A 19,488-nucleotide genomic window follows, 5' to 3' on the forward strand; every position below is an offset into this window, starting at 1 on the left:
GCCCAACGCAGCGACGTCGTGATGTTGGGGCTAGACGGTCTGGTGACCGCACCCAACATGAGAAGACGGCCTGAGTTCATGTTATGCACGGATTTTAAAGCGTTTGAGAGGTCCAAACCATTGATCAAATCCCTAAACCACTTTTGCTATAACTTAGAGGGTATATTAGGCAACTAAAACAAGTCATAATACTACCCTACTCCTTAACCTAATTTCTCTACAAAAATTGCTAAACATCACCATGCCTAACCTTCCAAAAGTTCATGAAATTTTCTAAATGTTAAATGGATTTCTATTTTTAGTTACACTTTTAAGCTATTGAATATAGTACTTAACATATTTCATTGTCATCTACAAATCTCACATTTCAAACTTTATTAAGGTGTCACATATTATATGTTTTATAGCGTTTTAGTTCAATAAAAATTAGTTAACATCCCTACTTGCTAACTTTATAAATCATGAATTAACTTTTTGTTTTACGTCTTTACGACTCGTTTAAGTTACAATGCTTTACCTATTCATCACACCACATGGAATAGCACTTAAGTATGATGCTCATGACATGTTTTAGCAAGTGATTCACTGTGTAACACCGAGGATGTTATAGCTTTTCCCCCTTAAACAAAATCTCATCCCGAGATTTCATATGCCTAGTGTGGGAAAAGAGATAAGAAATAAATTCTGATTTAAACAATCACCTCGGTGAACTAGAAAGAAGGTGGGGATAATGCTTCAAGATATAGCTTTTTTGCTCCCATGTTGCTTCGTCCTCCGAGTGATTTTGCCACTGAACTTTATAAAACTTCACTATATTGTTTCTAGTCACTCTTTCTTTTTTATCTAAGATCTTGACAGATGCTCAATATAAGACAAGTCGGGCTGGAGGGGAAGTCCTTCAATTTCCACAGCTTCGTCGGAGACCCGTAAACATTTCTTTAACTGGGAAACATGGAAGACATTGTGTACTATTAACAAAATATCTAGGAGCTAGATACGGTAGGCAACAGAACCACACCGGGCTAAAATCTTGTAAGGTTCAACATAGCGAGGGGCTAGCTTTCCCCGAACACCAAAGCGATGCACCCCTCATCGGTGACACTTTGAGATACACATGATCACCAACTTCAAATTGCAAGGGCCTTCTTCTCTTGTCCGCATAAGTTTTCTGATGACTTTGAGCTGCCTATAAATGGCTCTGAATAATACTGACTTGATCTCAAGCTTCTTTGATAAAATCAGACCCAAAATATCCACGATCACCCACCTCAACCTAGTTAAGAGGTGTTCTACATTTTTTGCCATACAGGGCCTCAAATGGTGCCATTCGAATGCTTTCTTGATAACTATTGTTATAAGAAAACTCAGCTAGAATCAAGCATTCGTCTCACTTTTTAGGAAAAGAAATGGCACAAGCTCTCAACATATCCTCAAGTACCTGATTGACTCTTTTTGTCTGACGGACAGTTTATGGATGATAAGCTGAACCTCTAAGGAGACTAGTACCAAGACAATTCTGAAGTTGCTCCTAGAAAAGAGAGACAAAGACTGACCCTCTATCAGAGACGATAGTAAGAGGAACTCTATGTAGGGTCACAATCCGGTCAAAATACAACTTGGCATACTTCTTCGTTGAATACCTTGTATCCACCGGAAGGAAATAAGCGGACTTGGTAAGACGATCCATAATGACCCAAATAGAGTCATACCCCTTTGCCGTGTGGGGCAAACCCACAACAAAATCCATGGAAATATCCTCCTATTTTCAGACAGGGATAGGCAAGGACTGTAGAAATCTAGGCGTACGCATATGGTCCGCCTTAACCCTTCCACAAGTGTCGCATTTCGTGACATACTTAGTGATATCCTGCTTCATATTTGACCACCAATACGAGTGGCGCAAATCATGTCACATCTTGTTACTTCCTGGATGGATGGACAACTTGGAATAATGACCTTCATCCAAAATCTTTGTTCTAAGCTCCTCTCTTGATGGAACAACCAATCTATTCTTGAACCTCACTACACCTTGATCATCAATACTAAAACGTGGACCACGCCCTTCGACAATTAACCCCTTGATATGCGGGATTTCTGAAACATCTTGCCTTTGCTCTATAATAATTTGCTCAAGTAAATCCGAGACTAGAGCAATCTGAGCTAACACCTCATAATGGTTGAGAGACAAAGATTCTTCTTCAACTTGATGCGACTTCCGACTTAAGGCATCGGCTACCACATTAGCTTTTCCAAGATGGTAATGAACCTTCAAATTATAATCATTTATTAGCTCCAACCATCTTTGTTGCCTCGTATTCAGCTCGGATTGAGTGAATATATTTGAGGCTCTTGTGAACCATATAAATATCCACTTTATTTCCCAACAAATAATGCCTCTAAATTTTTAGAGCGTGCACCACAGCAGCCAACTCTAAATCATGGGTGGGATAATTCACCTTGTGTTTTTTCAGCTAGCGTGAAGCATCAGCCATCACACGTCCATCCTGCATAAGCACGCATCCAAATCTAATCCTTGAGGCATCACAATACACATCAAATGGCTTGTCAATGTCTAGCTGGGCGAGAATAGGAACAGAGGTAAGAAAATGCTTCAAAGCTTGGAAAGCTTCTTCACAAGTCGGACTCCATATAAACTTGACATCCTTCTGGAGTAGCTTGGTCATTGGTTGGGCTATTTTGGAGAAGTCAGGAATGAAGCGTCAATAATAACCAGCAAGACCAAGGAACTGACAGATCTGATGCACTGACTTTAGAGACTTCTAATTTAACACATCTTGCACCTTGTTTGGGTCTACAGAGATACCTTCAGGTGTCAGAACATGTCCCAAAAACTGTACTCGATCTAACCAAAACTCATACTTGCTGAATTTGGTATACAGCTTGTGTTCTCTTAATCGAGTCAGTACTATCCGAAGATGTTGTGCATGCTCTTCTTTGTTCTTGGAGTATATCAAAATATCATCAATGAACACCACTACAAACTTATCCAACTCCAGCATAAAGACTGAATTCATGAGATACATGAAGAATGCAGGAGCATTGGTGAGACCAAAAGACATGACTAGGTATTCATACAGCCCATACCTAGTAGAGAAAGCTATCTTTGGTATATCTTGTGGTCGGATCTTAATTTGATGATACCTAGAACGAAGATCAATCTTTGAAAACACCTTAGCACCAGCCAGCTGGTCAAACAAAGTATCAATACGAGGCAAGAGATACTTGTTCTTAATGGTTACCGCATTGAGAGGGCGATAATCCACACACATCAGCAGAGTACCGTCCTTCTTCTTCACAAAAATAGCTGGACAACCTCATGGTGAAGAACTAGGACGGATAAAGCCCTTCTCCAATAATTCCTCTAACTGCTTCTTCATTTTTGCTAGTTCTTTAGGAGCCATGCGGTAGGGACGCTGTGAAATAGGAGCAATGCTAGGTTCTAACTCAATGGAAAACTCTACGTCCCTATCTGGTGGTAACCTAGGTAGATCCTCAGGGAAGACATCCGAAAACTCACAAACCATAGGAATAGAGACAAGATTAGGAGAAGGTTCAACATGAACAACAACTGGTAAGGCTAGATCTGAGGGCATAAGGATAGACATCCTATCCTCGAAAGAAGGAAGCCGTAACTCAACAACTCTCTGCTTAAGGTCCAAGACTACCCCATAAACTTGCAACCAGTTCATGCCTAGAATTGCATCTATACCTTGCCTAGGTAGCACCATGAACTAGAGACAGTAAGTGTGAGTGGCTAGCACTAATCCGACTGTGTCCGTCTGAGTATTAACGCACAACTGCGCACTCGGAGTACTGATTCTATAGGCAATAGGAATAGCCATAAGAGATATATTGTGCCTCTGTGCAAACCCCATGCTCATAAATGAATGTGATGCCCTAGAATCAAACAACACATATGCTGGGTGGGAATCAATGGTAAACATACCAGCCATCACAGGTTCATTATGTAAAATCTCCTCAGCCTCAGTGAAGTTGACTTGTCTCGAGCGGCTTATGGGCATCTTCTTCTTGATAATCGTCCTCTTGACCAGACAGGAGTTGGCTAAAGGCTGGAAAGACTACGCAGGCTGGTTCTATGGGCACTCCCTAGCATAGTGGCCCTCCTTGCCACACTTGAAACAAGCACATGGCTTGTTCCCCTATCCCAGACAAGGCGAAACTTGCTGTCCCTGAGGCTGCTGTTGCACCTACAGAGTAGGTGCTCGGTACTGAGTGGGAGGTGCCTGGTAGGTCTGCTGGGGCTAACAGAATGACTGCCCACCCGAAGAGTGATAGGGCACCCGCTTGATAACCTACACCTTCTAAGCCTAGGGTGACTAGAAGATCCAGTGATCACCCGCTTGTGCTTCCACTCAACCTGAGAGTCATGCTGAAGTCCTTCCATGACAATAGCAGCATTCATCATAGCACTAAAAGTCTAGTAGTTCCCTATGTATAGCTCCTTCTATAGACCACAAGAGAGGCCACGATAGAAATGGTCTCTCTTCTTCTCATTGGTATCGACGTGGATCCTAGCATACTATGTCAGATGGTTGAACTTGTTCACATAATCCATCACAGACATGCTTCCTTGCTTTAGGTTCAGGAACTCTGTCAACTTCATGTTCAGCACACCAACAGGAATATAGTACTCTGAAAGTAGCGGTAAACTCATGTCAAGTCACATGGTGGTCCACCCGGCTGCATGGCATTGAACGTGTCCCACCATACACTGGAATAACCCAATAGCTATTGCGCTGCAAAGTGCACCTTCTATTCTTCAGTCATAGTGAGCAACTAAAACTTCTGCTCTAGGATACGAAGCCAATGCTCCGCATCCAGAGGCTCAACCATCGGTGTGAACATGGGTGGGTGCGTCTTCAAGAAATCCTGGTAAGAACAGGGCCCTCAAGACCACGGGCACCACCCTTGTTCTGGCCATTGCCTCTGTGGCCCCCACAGGTGAAGCCACCAATCACCTGAGCTAGCATCTCCAAGGCATGGGCTGACTCGCACCGAGCAGCCAGCATCTCCGCCATCATCTCCGCATGGGTCATCGGAGGTGGTGGTGGCGGAGGAGGAGCCAGTAGTGGGGTCTCGTGGCTGTCCCCATTGGTGTGGCCATTGTCATCACCATGACAATTATCACCATGGTCTACCCCCAACGCTGGTACTCCCCCGACTAGACCTCAGGTTCATCTATAAATAGATAGGAACCAACCATTAGGGACAACCCTCCAGATTAGGAACAAGAGACTTAGAGAAATGATAAGGCTTTTAGACGAAGCATTCTTTTTAGTGATTAGATTAATTCACTAACCAAAATTATACGTGTGGGGAGGTTAAATTAACAAGATTCTCTTTTCATGATGCATTCATCGGCCTACCCGTTCACTCAAGCCGGAATATAGCGGTATTCGCAAAAAATTTTCGGCACAGCGCACACTCATTTTCCACTTGCTAAACGATTCTTACGCAGCGTAAATTAGTGTACCTGAAGAAGATTGATTAGATAAAACTAGTGTCGCTATCCTAAATAGACCATATTATTAGGGCTTATACTTATTTACATAATTTTATCGCATCCTACTTTTTGCAAAACTTTTATTGGTCAAATTTTAGGTTTTGAAAAGAGTTATGAAACTTGTAGACTCATTATTGGCTCTGATACCACCTGTGGCAGAACCGCCCGAACTAACACTCCTTCGGAGGTGCTCGTCTTCCACCAGACACTAAGCACCCCAAAAGTTAGCTACATCGGACAGTTCCGTCGGGCAAACCCCAAGGGCGAACTCAAACAATCCATGTTTTTTATCCAAGATCCAATAATGAGAATGAGTTTACAACACTTAGTCCATTTCATACAACAAGAGTTCTCAGAAATACATTATTACAATACTAAGTTCATAGTGCAGAATTTAGATAGCGAAATTAAAATAAACATCTAACGATAAGATACAAGGATCCGTCTGTGCCCACCAGAAGAATCCTTCACACAACAGCCACTCCTCAAGCTACACCTACAACAGGGGTAAATAAATCCTGAGTACACAATGTACTCGCAAGACTTACCGACTAGTGGAAATAATTTTCTGACTCCAAAGGATATGATAAGCTTTATGGTTTGTTGGGTTTTCTTTTTGCAAATAAAGCATTACCAGTAGTGAATCATTATATATGTTTCTTATTAGCAGTCCTGCTTAGTTCATTAGCTAACCATTCTATGTAAGCACATGTTCTACTTTCAAGCAAGAGTTGAGCAATCAGATCCATTTCACCATCTTTCATCTTCTAGTTTTTACTATGGTGCTAGATCGTAGACAAGTCGTACCGTATTACATGGCGATTTGCGAACCAATGTATCCTAGCTGGGTACCCCGAAACACACGCTCCGCTTGTGCGCCAGGCACAAGCAAGACCAACCCACCACTCTCCTGTCAAGGGGTCTATGTCCCCATCCAAACTTGGACTCCAAGCCCCCACTCCTGAGTCTCGGACTCAGTATGGTGCTTAGACCTCCATCATCCCCGCCTCCAACCAGCCGGTCTAGAAATAGCCAGAACCCATGATAAGAGAGCAACGAGCCTTCCCACTCCCATAAGTAAGTATGTGCTCAGGATAATAAATCTATGACCTGACTAGAATCCAATGCAACGGCCGGTCCTTAACCGACACGGACAGAGAAAACAGTGTAACCAAGCTATGCCACGTTGGCCGCGGGACACAACCTATTACACCCACCAATACCCGTACCATATCTCTGCCCGGTCTCCATTTTCTTTCACCATTTTATCATGAGAGTAATAATAATAATCACCTATTGTGAGTAACGATAGGTTACTCACGCTACCGAAAAACCTAAGCATAGCAGCTACTCGCACCTATACTAGTAGGACTCATAGGATAAATATATTTATACAGGTGATTTTCATAAAATACATATAACGTAAATGCACATCACATATATATATATATATATATATATATATATATTCAGTGATTATTCAAACTAAGGGTTATGCACCGGGGCTTGCCTTGGGCAAGCGGGGTGTCAGCTCAGTTAGTCAATGGCAGCTCCGGGGCCTCCTCTTGCACGAGGATCTCCTCCTCGGACTCCTCGATCACCTCCTCGAACTCATGATCTCCGATGGCCATGATCTCCGTCAATTCGTTCTCTACATGCATGCGATGATACAACACGTTAATATTAAGGCAACAATAATTCTTAAAATAAGAATACATCTACTAAGCCACTAAGCTAGTTCTAATGGTTAAGATACTAACCACTTATCATTTTTGCAAAAATAGATATGGATTCATTTAACGATTATTAACTTAGCAACTAAAATGTAATCTTACTCTTATTAGCGATTTAACTTATATTACCACAAGGAGCACATAACTATGCTAGTACTTAGCCTATTCTAAGGCTACAAAAATTACAGCAAGTACATAATAATACAATGAATCTACTATATAAATTTCATGGTCAAAGCTATTACCAATTTACCACAAAAATTCTTACAAATACTAATATAAATAATACTAAACACTCGCAAATAATTTAATAAGCCTTAGCATCAGCTCAGACCCGCATCATCTAATCATACCATCATATAGACAACATTTTCAGGAACCCAACAAAATTTATTTCACAATTTTTGGACACCCATGTGAATTGATATTAATTTTCAAAGTTCAGCTCAAAATGTAAAATATAAAACTATTTCTAATTCCTTAAGAAAAAGAAAAAGAAATTCTCACTCTGCGGCCCACCACCACACGGCCCGCGCGGTCGCGGCCCACCACGAGGCGACCCACGACAGGCGACCCACGCGCGTGCTGCCAACTTTGCAAAAACGCCCCCTCGCTATAGACAAATCAACCCGGCATATGCAGGACTATTCCCCGAGAGAGAGGCTCTGCAAAAAGGACCTCGCAACTATCCTCTTGTACGACGGCCAGGTCCTTGGCCACCCCTACGCGTGTCGGCGCGGCGAGCACGGCAATGGACGGCCATGTTGACCAACTAAGGCACGCAGTGGCCCCGCAAGTGGGCCGACCTGCATCTATGGTCCTAGCGCCTACACTAGATGAAGTTATGGGAGCAGCGGAGCTTACAGGAGCGGTGGCCACGACGAGCGGCTGCGTGCGATGGTGGCGTGGCCATACCGGCCACCCTAGACCACCGCGTAGCTATTGGCTAGCGCGTGAGCAACCCCAGCTTACCCCGGTCATGGCTGTGGTGATGGTTGCGGGAACAGTCAACGGATAAGGGCTGGCCGCGCGCGACCAGAGGGTGTACGGCGGCGCTCCGAGACGGCGCAGCCGCGTCAGCAGCTACGGCGAGGCGGTAGAGGTGCAAGCGAGGCGCGCAGGGTGAAGTGGAGGTGGAGGCGAAGCTCGTGAGGCAGGTGGATTGGCGTGGAGTGGTGCGGTGGGTGATTGCCCTCGTCCACGGCTGAGCCCGGCCTTAATGGCACGGTGGAGGAAAAACTTCAAAATAGTAGCTTGATAGGGCTCGATTAGGACCATACGTGGCCTTGGCGCGTAGCTAGGTTCCTTAATTGACATCTGGCACAAATAATTGTACAGAGATCGACCGGGTGCTGTAGGATCAGCTTCGACGCGACGCAGCTTCGTCTGCTCGCCTTCAATGGCGATGACGGCTCGGCGCCGACGGTTTCCATTTAATGGAAGATGACAAGGGCGAGATGGTAACCGGCTGAACGTGTGGCGCAAAGCGAGGCCAGCAACGCGTGGAAACTCTGCGTCGCCACGGGGAGCGGCTAGTCGCTAGCGAGGACATGCACGGGTGTGGGTGTCACAGCGGCGCTACTGGATAACGCGACACCAGGGTAGAACGTGCGCGTTGCTGCGGTTACAGTCTCGACCATGTGTTGCTGCTACACCACGAGCGGGATGACGACGACGAGGCAGCAGGACCCGAGGAGGGCGGTGAGCACAGCAGCGGCGACGCGACGGCTGCGGCAGCAGTGCGGCACGGCGGCAGGATGGCTAGGCGTAGGTGAGCGGCGGGCGTAGCAGCTCGCGGTTGGCGGCTAGCGGCGTGCCCACCGTGGCTAGGATGCAGCAGCAGCAACTGACCAGCGTGGCCACGTCCACGCCCAGCGCACCGACGCCACGACGTCGGGGCTGGACGGCCTGGTGACCGCGCCCAACATGAGAAGACGGCATGAGTTCATGTTATGCACGGATTTTAAAGCGTTTGAGACATCTAAACCGTTGATCCAATCCTCAAACCACTTTTGCTATACCTTAGAGGGTATATTAGGCTACTAAAACAAGCTATAATACTACCCAACTCCTTAACCCAATTTCTCAACAAAAATTACTAAACATCACTATGTCTAACCTTTCAAAAGTTCATGAAATTTTCTAAATGTTAAATGGATTTCTATTTCTAGTTGCACTTTTAAGCTGTTGAATATAGTACTTAACAACATTATCTCTCAACACCAAGTATTTCATTATCATCTACAAATCTCACATTTCAAACTTTATTAAGGTGCCACATATATGTTTTATAGCGTTTTTGTTCAATAAAAATTAGTTAATATCCCAACTTGTTAACTTTATAAATCACGAATTAACTTTTCGTTTTATGTCTTTACGACTCGTTTAAGTTACAATGCTTTATCTATTTATCATACCATATGTAATATCACTTAAGTATGATGCTCATGACAGGTGTTACATGTGAGGTCCTGGAATCTTGGCCTCGTGGTGCCTATGGGGAGACCCAAATATGTGAAGGGAAGGCTCCCGATCTGACAGCCAAAAGTATTGGCTAAGATTTCCGTCTTCTCAGGTACTACATTGATTGGAATGATCTGGGACTTACGGTAATTTACTCTGAGACCGGTTGACTCCGAAAAGGAGTGAAGAATACCTTTTAGGAAGTATAACTGACGAGCATCCGCTTCCATAATCAGCAAGGTATCGTCTACGTACTGAACTATTGGGAAGTCTTCATCTGGTTGCGGGATCGGTCTTCTCAGGAGGCCCGAGGAGGACGCCCTGTTAATTTATGACCTGGAGCAGCTCGGCTGCCAGGACAAATAGCAACGGCGATAAAGGGTCGCCTTGGCGTACGCCCCTCCTGCAGTTGAATTTCTTACCGAGTACTTCGTTTAACAGGATAGCGGACAAGCCTGACACTAGTATCGATCTGATCCACTGAAGCCAGACAAAATAGAACTTTTGTGTTAGTCACTTGCAGTTTTGGATTGGCAGCTTCAATGGCAGAAAAAGTACCCGCTCAAGTTCCAAATTGAAGTAGATTTTACTATGCACCAAGATATATGCTATCTCTAGATCATAGTAAAAAAAAAACTATGTATATCTAGGAAAGCCAAAAAGAATTACAATTTGATATGGAGTGAGTAATGGTTAGGGACTTTCTGCTCTGAGTCACATCTAGCCAAGGATGCCTGTGTTTTGCTTTTCTGACTTTTGGGACGACACACCATCTGATCTTCCACCTGGGTCTCATGGTTGGTTGGCTCACCTGTCAGCTAAAGCACTTAGACTTGACGCTTTACTCTTCGTAACTGGTTACCGTTTTCACCCTACAAAACATTGCTTGTCCCCAGGCAACGGCATGACATGCATAACCTTGAGCAGTTTTCTGGGCATCAGATTCCATGTTCAAAATCACAACATCCTCTTCGTCGGGGTCACAGAAATGAATGCTATGAATCTGAATCGTTCTTGTTAAGAAGGGAACGGACCAATAGAAGAATGGTGATCACATCCACACTCATCGAAGCCACGGATCCTACCCACGGATTAGTGACTAGGATTTGTTTTTAACCATAGATCTAATCCTATTCGGTTGCTTCTTCCTTCGTCCACGCCTTCGTCTTCTTTCTTTCGGCTGTGAGCGCTCTGGCGGGGTGGACCGCCTCAGCCCCCGGCACGAGCTCTGCCCTGGCGCGATCCGGTGAGCTCCACCCCGCCTTGACCTTGGACCTGGCGGGCGGACGGTTTGCGACGGGTGTCACGGGTCGCTGCAAGCTGCCGAACGAGAACGACGGCAGACGAGGCGGCTACGGCCAGGGACGGTGGCGGACGGGCCGAGGAAGAACTCAAATACAGAATAAGGAAGATGGGATCATTTCATATATATAAAAAAAGGATGAATCCGTTCAGTCTCTCGTCTCAAACCGAACGCAACCTTAGAAAACATATTGACAGAAAGACAAAGACTACGCCCACCGGCGACCGCCTTCATGACATGACTGGTTCTCGGTCGCGAGTTTCCCATCCGGCAGTCATCGTGGCCATTTTGGGTCGTGGAGAACAATCGCGACCGAAGCCTGGGACTGGGAGGGTGATGTTGTGAAAACACTTTCGTATAGGTATATAGGAGTTGTTGCTACACAAAACGATAGCAGCCGGGCTGCATTGAAGATGTGATATTATGTTGCGGAAAGGCCTAGTTTAGCGTGAGCGTGACCCAACCATGTACGAGCTTTTCAGAACATTTTGGTGTGCCTAAGGCCATTCCCAGCGAGCATTTCACTGTTGTAACTTGTAAGTAACAAAGTATTTGGTTAATTGATGGATGAAGCAGGTCACGTAGTTTAGAGTTTTTCATTAAATCTGTGCTACATCTTTAAAAAAAATAATTTGCTAGCACTTGAACGTTCGATCCGCGGCGCTAGCATCGGACGGTGCCGCGCGCGCATGAAAAGGAGCCCGTGCCGCCTATTTTTTTCGCGCGCCCCTACGTGGGCCCACGCCTGCGTTCGGTTGCTCTGTGCCCGCTTAGGCGGCACCCCAGCAGTGGGCCCGTGCCACCTGGACGTCACCTAGCAGGTGGCCATAACATATGGGTCCTATTGCAACATGTGCAACATTAGATCTACTTTTGCAACACCAAGGTGAAACACTTGCAACATACGTCCGAAAAAACTGAAACACTTGCAACATACATCTGAAACACTTGTAAAACACCCAAAAACACTTGAAACACCATTACAAACATATGCAACATCCAGATGAAATACTTGCAACGAATGTATAAAATATTTAAAAACACTAGAAACATACGCTTGCACCATGCATATATATGCAACATTCGGATCTACTTTTGCAATATCCAAATGAAAACACTTGCAACATACGTCTGATACAAATGAAATATTAGGAATATTCACTTGAAACATAGGTGTATAGCAATTACAACATGTGCAACATTTCAATCTACTTTTGCAACATCGATAATATACATCTGAAACACTTGAAACATACGTTTGCAATATGCTCTTTCAGCGCAACCATCCCCTTGCTTCTTTGGTGAACGGAGGCTCGTCGGCACGTGGAGGTCACAGTTGTGCTCGCAGGCAGCGCGGGAACTCGCCGGCAACGCGGAGCTGGGCGGCGGTGCAAAGGGCGGGTGTAGGGGCGACATGTGTGGCGGTGCACGCGAATGGTGGGTGTGTGGCGCATGGGGGTCACTGGTCTGCTCGCCGGCGGTGCGGAGCTTGCCGGCAGCACGGTTCTCGGCGGCGGCACACAGAGGGTAGGGTGGGGACAGCATGGGCGACGGTGGCGCAGAGGGCGGCTGGCATAAAGAGTGGGTGGAGCATACAGACGTCAGGCGCTCGAACTAGAGCGTTTCTGTTAAAAATGCTAACACGACACTCTGTTTATTTTCCAACCACCTCAGCAAAGATAATGTCTGATGTGTTCCAACCATTGCTTAGCTCATGGAACGTGCATGTGTCGAGTGTCGTGGACAAGATATCTGTTCGTGCATCGCACATTGTGCTGTGGCGTCGATTTGGTCGACCAGTATCTTCCTTGCCAGCCGAACGCCCAAACACACATTTTCCTCACAATAATGGAAAACAATTAGATGGTGGGACAGAAATCAAATAAAATCAAGGGGTCAATAAAAAGACATGATTATAGGTTAGGAGTTAGGGCGTCAAGCACGTCGGGCCGGAATATGATATGGTCGCTCTGCCAGCTGCCAAGATCACTCGGGTAGCGAGTATCAAGGAATTTGCGACGGCCTACAACACGACAGCTGAAAATAAAATATAGTTTGGTCAAATTACCAGACAGTTTAACTAATAATCGTATACGATCGTGGATTATTACTGCTGGCTGATTTAATATAAGAGAAAAACATTGTTCTGACTGAAAATTTATGATGGTTTACGACCAAATAAACAGGCTGAAATTCCTTATTTGACCAAACCTGAAGATACCGGCGGGTGGTTCTGGCGTTAATTAATCTCTCTGACTGCCACCTCTTTGCAAGCTCAGCCAACGACACACCGGCCGATTAAAACGCCGGCCTCCTCTCCTCGCCTCCCTGCAATGCATTCGCCGTAGATTCGCGCTGCTTTGCTCGGCGACGACATTGCTCTCCTGTTCTCCGAATCAAGCGGCGGCGGCGGGGCGAGCAATGAGGGAGCTGTCCTGCTTCGGCGACGGCTCCGTGAGCGTCGCGGCTGCGGCCGCCTCCGTCTCCGGCCGCGGCGCGCTCGACCGGGCGCTGCAGGCGGCCACCACCAGCGTGTACAGGGCGGTGCTGTCCTCGGGCAAGGAGATGCTCGTCCGGGTGACGTGGACCCGGAGCGCGGCCGGAGCGCCCGGCGTCGTGGTCGCCTTCGACGATGGCGGCGCCAACTCCTCCGACGCGCCGAAGCCGTCGCCGCCGCCGGCGAGGACAAGGCCTGTCCTGCTGCTGCACAAGAGGCGAGGGAGCCGGTCGCTGGTCACGGGCGCCGAGACGGCCGTCGGCGTGCACTGGGACACAGCGGAGGCCAAGTACGCCTCGGGGTCGTCGTCCCCGGAGCCCGAACGCGACTACTGCCTCGCCGTCGTGGCCGACGCCGAGCTCGCGCTCCTCCTCGGCTCCGGCGGAGCGGCGCGCGAGCTCTCCCGCCGCCTCGGCCTCGCCCCGGGCGGCGCGCTCCTCGTCAGCCGGCGCGAGCAGCTGCGGTGCGCGGCGGCGGCGCACGTCACGCGCTGCAGGTTCCGGGAGGGCGGGGACGAGCACGAGGTGGCCGTGCACGCGTGCCGGGGCGGGGGCGAGGGGGAGCTGCGGGTCACCATCGATGGCGAGAAGGTGGCTGAGGTGCAGCGGGTGGGCTGGGGGTTCCGCGGCAACCGCGCCGCCGTGCTGGCCGACGGGGAGGTGGTCGATGTCATGTGGGACGTGCACGACTGGTGGTTCGGTGGCCGGGGCGGCAGCGCGGGCTCGGGGGCGCAGTTCATGGTGAAGGCCAGGGCGGAGAAGGAGGGCAGGCTGTGGATGGCCGACGACACAGCGGCCAGGGGGCAATCGCCAGGTGGCTTCTTCTTGCATGTGCAGTGCTACCGCCGGTGACGATTGATGGTGGCCGCAGTCGCCCGGTGACGATTGATGGTTGTAGTTGCAGTCTTTTACTCCTTTAGATTGATGATGATTGGTGATCTAAGTGTAACAGTGGGTATAAAGAAAAGCAGCGCAAAGTTCAAACAAAGGGAAGAAATGTTCCTACAGTTTTATGGGGGAAAAAAAGAGAATATTGTGTTCTTGCTCCGACCTTAATGTCCAATTGTGATTTTACTCTCGTTTTTGTCATCGTTATAATTTTACCCCTGCTTTGTAACTACTAAGGCTCAGTTTACCCTTACTTTTAACTCTGTTAGTTGTATCTGGAATAAAAAAAATTAAAAAACAACAAAACCCTTCATAGTAAGACCAAAGGACAACAATACCCCTTATCCACTCATACCCTCCCCAATCCCCTATCCTCTACCGTATCATCTCTATCTTTCTTATTCTCCTCACGTCAATCCTCTGAAACCCAGCAGCGGCGTGGGCGTGGGGTGCAGCTGGGCGGCTCCTTGCGCCGCGCGATGACGGCACAGGCGTGGCCCCGAGCGGCCCGGCCTCGTTCGTCGGGCGGGCAGGCGCTCGGGCGTCGGGCGGCTAGGGCGTGGGCGGCGTGGGCATGGGGTGCGGCTGGGCGGCTCCTTGCGCCGCGTGACGAGGGCACGGGCACGACCCCGAGCGGCCAGGCCCCGTTCGTCGGGCGAGCGGGCACCCGGGCGTCGGGCGGCCAGGGCCCAGCGGCTGAGCGTGGAGTGCGGCTGGGCGGCGATGAGGGACGGGCGCGGCCCCTGGGCTCCTCCAACGCCTCCGCTTCTTCCAACCCCGTTGCGTAGGCCATCATCGCCTTCACCGAGGTCTCCGCGGGGCGAGGCTTCGTGTGCGGCCTGCAGGCCGGTGGCGCCGCGCTCTTCTGTTGGCCGTCCACGCCCGCGCCTCAGTGGGGGAAGCTCTGTCGGCTCTACAACGGTCCCGACCCGCTCGTCGACCTCGCCGTCAGCGGGGACCACGTCGCGGCCTACGAAGCCAACACCTCCGCCTCCGGGACCGGGAGAGTCCTATGGTGGCGCGACGGGGACCGGTTCCCCGCGCAGGCCGATGGCGGGTTCCGCTCACTCGTCTCCGGGGACGGCTTCACCTGCGCTGTCGAGACCAACGCGTTCGCGGCCGTCCGATGCTGGGGCCCATAGGGTAGCGCGATGCAGGCGAGGCTCGCCAACGCGACCGCCGCGTCGTACCTCGCCGCGGGGGGCTCCTGAGCATGCACCGTCCTCGCCTCCGGCGCCGCGCTCTGCTCGGGTGCGGACGACGTCGGCGCGGCGGCGAACGCCTCTACTGCCGACGCGCTGCCAAGGGACCTCTTCAGGTACGGCCTGGCCGTCGGCGACTCCCACGCATGCGCGCTCCGCCGGCCCAACCACACCGCGGTGTGCTGGAGCCTCAGGGGGCCCACCACCACCCTGTACGAGCCGGCACTCAAGATCTCCTTCCAGTTCCTCGTTGTCAGCGGCAATTTCACGTGCGGCGTCACGTCCAGCGACTACAACGTGTACTGCTGGTCGCGCCAATGCCACGCCCGTGCCGCTGCCAAAGATCCGCCCCGGTGTCTGCGTCAACGACGTCAGCGCCTGCCATCGGGGATGTCAGCTACTGTGATTTGGTATGTAGGAAAATTAATATCAATCTGTAGGAAGAATGAGTTTCTGTCTGTAGAGTGATATTATATATCTATATTTGCATGCTGTGTGGATCATATGTAACAAGTTATGCAATGATGCTGCCAATTTTTTTTAAAAAAATAGGGATAAAATCATAATATATTCAGATAAGTAGTAGCAATTTCGCAAGGACAAACTTGTCCTTACTAAGCCCATTTGACACAATTACCTGCTGTTTACGGAATAGGGGTAAATTTAAACTTTGTTTTCAAATAAACATGGGTAAAATCACAACGATAATAAAAGTAGGGATAAAATCACAACTGGACGTCGAAGTAGGGACAAAAACGCAATAGCCCCCCCAAAAAAAGCTCCCTTCGTCTCAAAATATCTGTCGTTTTCGTTTTCCAAAAAACAACTTTAACAAAATATATATTAAAAAATATTAATATTTATGGTACATAATTAGTATCATTGGAAAGATCTTTAAACAACAACAACAACAACAACAATAAAGCCTTTAAGTCCCAAACAAGTTGGGGTAGGCTAGAGTGGAAACCCAACAGAAGCAATCAAGGTTCAGGCATGTGAATAGCTGTCTTCCAAGCACTCCTATCTAAGGCTAAGTCTTTGAGTATATTCCATCCTTTCAAGTCTCCTTTTATTGTCTCTATCCAAGTCAACTTCGGTCTTCCTCTGCTTCTCTTCACGTTACTATCCTGACTTAGGATTCCACTACGCATCGGTGCATCTGGAGGTCTCCGTTGCACATGTCCAAACCATCTCAACCGGTGTTGGACAAGCTTTTCTTCAATTGGTACTACCCCTAATCTCTCACGTATATCATCGTTCCGAACTCGATCCCTTCTTGTATGACCGCAAATCCAACGCAACATACGCATTTCCGCGACACTTAGCTGTTGAATATGTCGTCTTTTCGTAGGCCAACATTCTGCACCATACAACATAGCAGGTCTAATCGTCGTCCTATAAAACTTGCCTTTTAGCTTCTGTAATACCCTTTTGTCACATAGGACACCAGACGCTTGCCGCCACTTCATCCACCCTGCTTTGATTCTATGGCTAACATCTTCATCAATATCCCCGTCCCTCTGTAGCATTGATCCTAAATATCGAAAGGTATCCTTCCTATGCACTACTTGACCTTCTAAACTAACATCTTTCTCCTCCCGAGTAGTAGTGCCGAAGTCACATCTCATATACTCAGTTTTAGTTCTACTAAGTCTAAAACCTTTGGACTCCAAAGTCTCCCGCCATAACTCCAGTTTCTGATTCACTCATGTCCGGCTTTCATCAACTAGCACTACATCGTCCGCGAAAAGCATACACCAAGGGATGTCCCCTTGTATGTCCCTTGTGACCTCATCCATCACTAAAGCAAACAAATAAGGGCTCAAAGCTGACCCTTGATGTAGTCCTATCCTAATCGGGAAGTCATCCGTGTCTCCATCGCTTGTTCGAACTCTAGTCACAACATTGCTGTACATGTCCTTAATGAGCCCGACGTACTTCATTGGGACTTTATGTTTGTCCAAAGCCCACCACATAACATTCCTTGGTATTTTATCATAAGCCTTCTCCAAGTCAATAAAAAACATATGTAGGTCCTTCTTCTTCTCCCTATACCGCTCCATAACTTGTCTTATTAAGAAAAAATGGCTTCCATGGTTGACCTTCCAGGCATGAAACCAAATTGGTTCATAGAGACCCGCGTTATTGCTCTTAAGCGATGCTCGATAACTCTCTCCCATAGCTTCATAGTATGGCTCATCAACTTAATTCCCCGGTAATTTGTACAACTTTGAATATCCCCTTTATTCTTGTAGATCGGTACCAATATACTTCTCCTCCACTCATCAGGCATCTTGTTCGATCGAAAAATATGGTTGAACAGCTTGGTTAACCATACTACAGCTATGTCCCCGAGGTATCTCCACACCTCGATTAGGATACCATCCGGTCCCATCGCCTTACCTCCTTTCATCCTTTTCAACGCCTCTCTGACCTCAGATTCTTGGATTCTCCGCACAAAGCGCCTATTGGTGTCATCAAAAGAGTCATCCAACTGAAAGGTTGTGTCCATATTCTCACCATTGAACAATTTATCAAAATACTCTTGCCATCGATGTCAGATCTCATCCTCCTTTACCAAGAGATGCTCCCTTTCATCCTTAATGCACTTAACTTGGTTGAAGTCCCGTGTCTTTCTCTCACGAACCCTAGCCATCCTATAAATGTCCTTCTCTCCTTCCTTCGTACTCAAATGTTGGTAAAGATCCTCGTACGCTCTACCCTTTGCCACACTTACAGCTCGCTTTACAGTCTTCTTTGCCACCTTGTACTTCTCTATGTTGTCCACACTCCTATCATGGTACAAGCGTCTATAGCATTCTTTCTTCTCCTTAATAGCCATTTGGACTTCACCACCAAGTATCTTTAGCCTCGCGTCCCCTTCCTTTGGTTACTCCACACACCTCTGAGGCTACCTTCCGAATGTTGGTTGCCATCTTGTCCCACATATTGTTTATGTCGTCTTTTTTCTTCCAAGAGCCCTCTTTGATAACCCTTTCCCTAAATACCTCTGATGTCTCCTCTTTCAGTTTCCACCACTTTGTTCTTTCAATCTTAGCTTGTTTATCCCTACGGGCACGCACCTGAAAACGAAAATCTGCCACCAAAAGCTTATGTTGAGAAACAACACACTCCCCTAGTATCACCTTGCAATCCAAGCATGCTCGTTTGTCCTTTCTTCTTGCGAGAACAAAGTCAATCTGGCTACAGTGTTGTCCGCTACTGAAGGTCACTAAATGAGATTCTCTCTTTCTAAAGAAAGTATTGGCTATCATCAGGTCAAAAGCTACCGCGAAGTCCAGAACTTCCTCCCCCTCCTGATTCCTACTACCATACCCAAAACCTCCATGAACTGCCTCGAAACCTGCGCTTGTAGTACCTACATGCCCATTAAGATCTCCTCCTATAAAAAGCTTTTCACTACTAGGTATAGCTCTAACCAGACCATCTAAGTCTTCCCAGAACTGTCTCTTAGCACTCTCGTCGAGGCCTACTTGGGGGGCATACGCACTAATTACGTTAAGACCATATCACCAACGACAAGCTTGACTAAGATAATCCTATCTCCTTGCCTTCTCACTCCCACCACACTATTCTTGAGGCTCTTATCAATCAAAACTCCTACTCCATTTCTATTCGCAACTGTCCCTGTGTACCAAAGCTTGAAACCTGTATCGTCCACCTCCTTCGCCTTCTGACCCTTCCATTTAGTCTCTTGAACGCATAATATATTTTCACGCCTCCTAGTCGCGGTATCAACTAATTCTCTTAACTTACCTGTAAGTGACCCTACATTCCAACTACCTAAACGGATCCTAGTTGGTTCGACTAGCTTCCTTACCCTTCGCACCCGTCGAC

General features: G+C 47.7%; 1 protein-coding gene across 1 annotated transcript; it reads left to right on the forward strand.

The window, feature by feature from the left end:
* Positions 1 to 12,265: 12,265 nt before the first annotated feature.
* LOC136500612 (uncharacterized) lies at positions 12,266 to 15,846 on the forward strand. The gene has a single exon (XM_066496007.1). The coding sequence runs from the start codon at positions 13,466 to 13,468 to the stop codon at positions 14,390 to 14,392; it is 927 nt and encodes a 308-aa protein (XP_066352104.1). The 5' UTR covers positions 12,266 to 13,465; the 3' UTR covers positions 14,393 to 15,846.
* The last annotated feature ends 3,642 nt before the right edge of the window (positions 15,847 to 19,488 follow it).

The sequence above is a fragment of the Miscanthus floridulus genome, chromosome 13 (assembly GCF_019320115.1).
Source record: "Miscanthus floridulus cultivar M001 chromosome 13, ASM1932011v1, whole genome shotgun sequence".
NCBI classification, from domain to species: domain Eukaryota; kingdom Viridiplantae; phylum Streptophyta; class Magnoliopsida; order Poales; family Poaceae; genus Miscanthus; species Miscanthus floridulus.

Coding starts and splice junctions, on each gene's coding strand:
- LOC136500612 (XM_066496007.1), top strand. CDS start 13,466: ATGAGGGAGCTGTCCTGCTTCGGCGACGGCTCCGTGAGCGTCGCGGCT.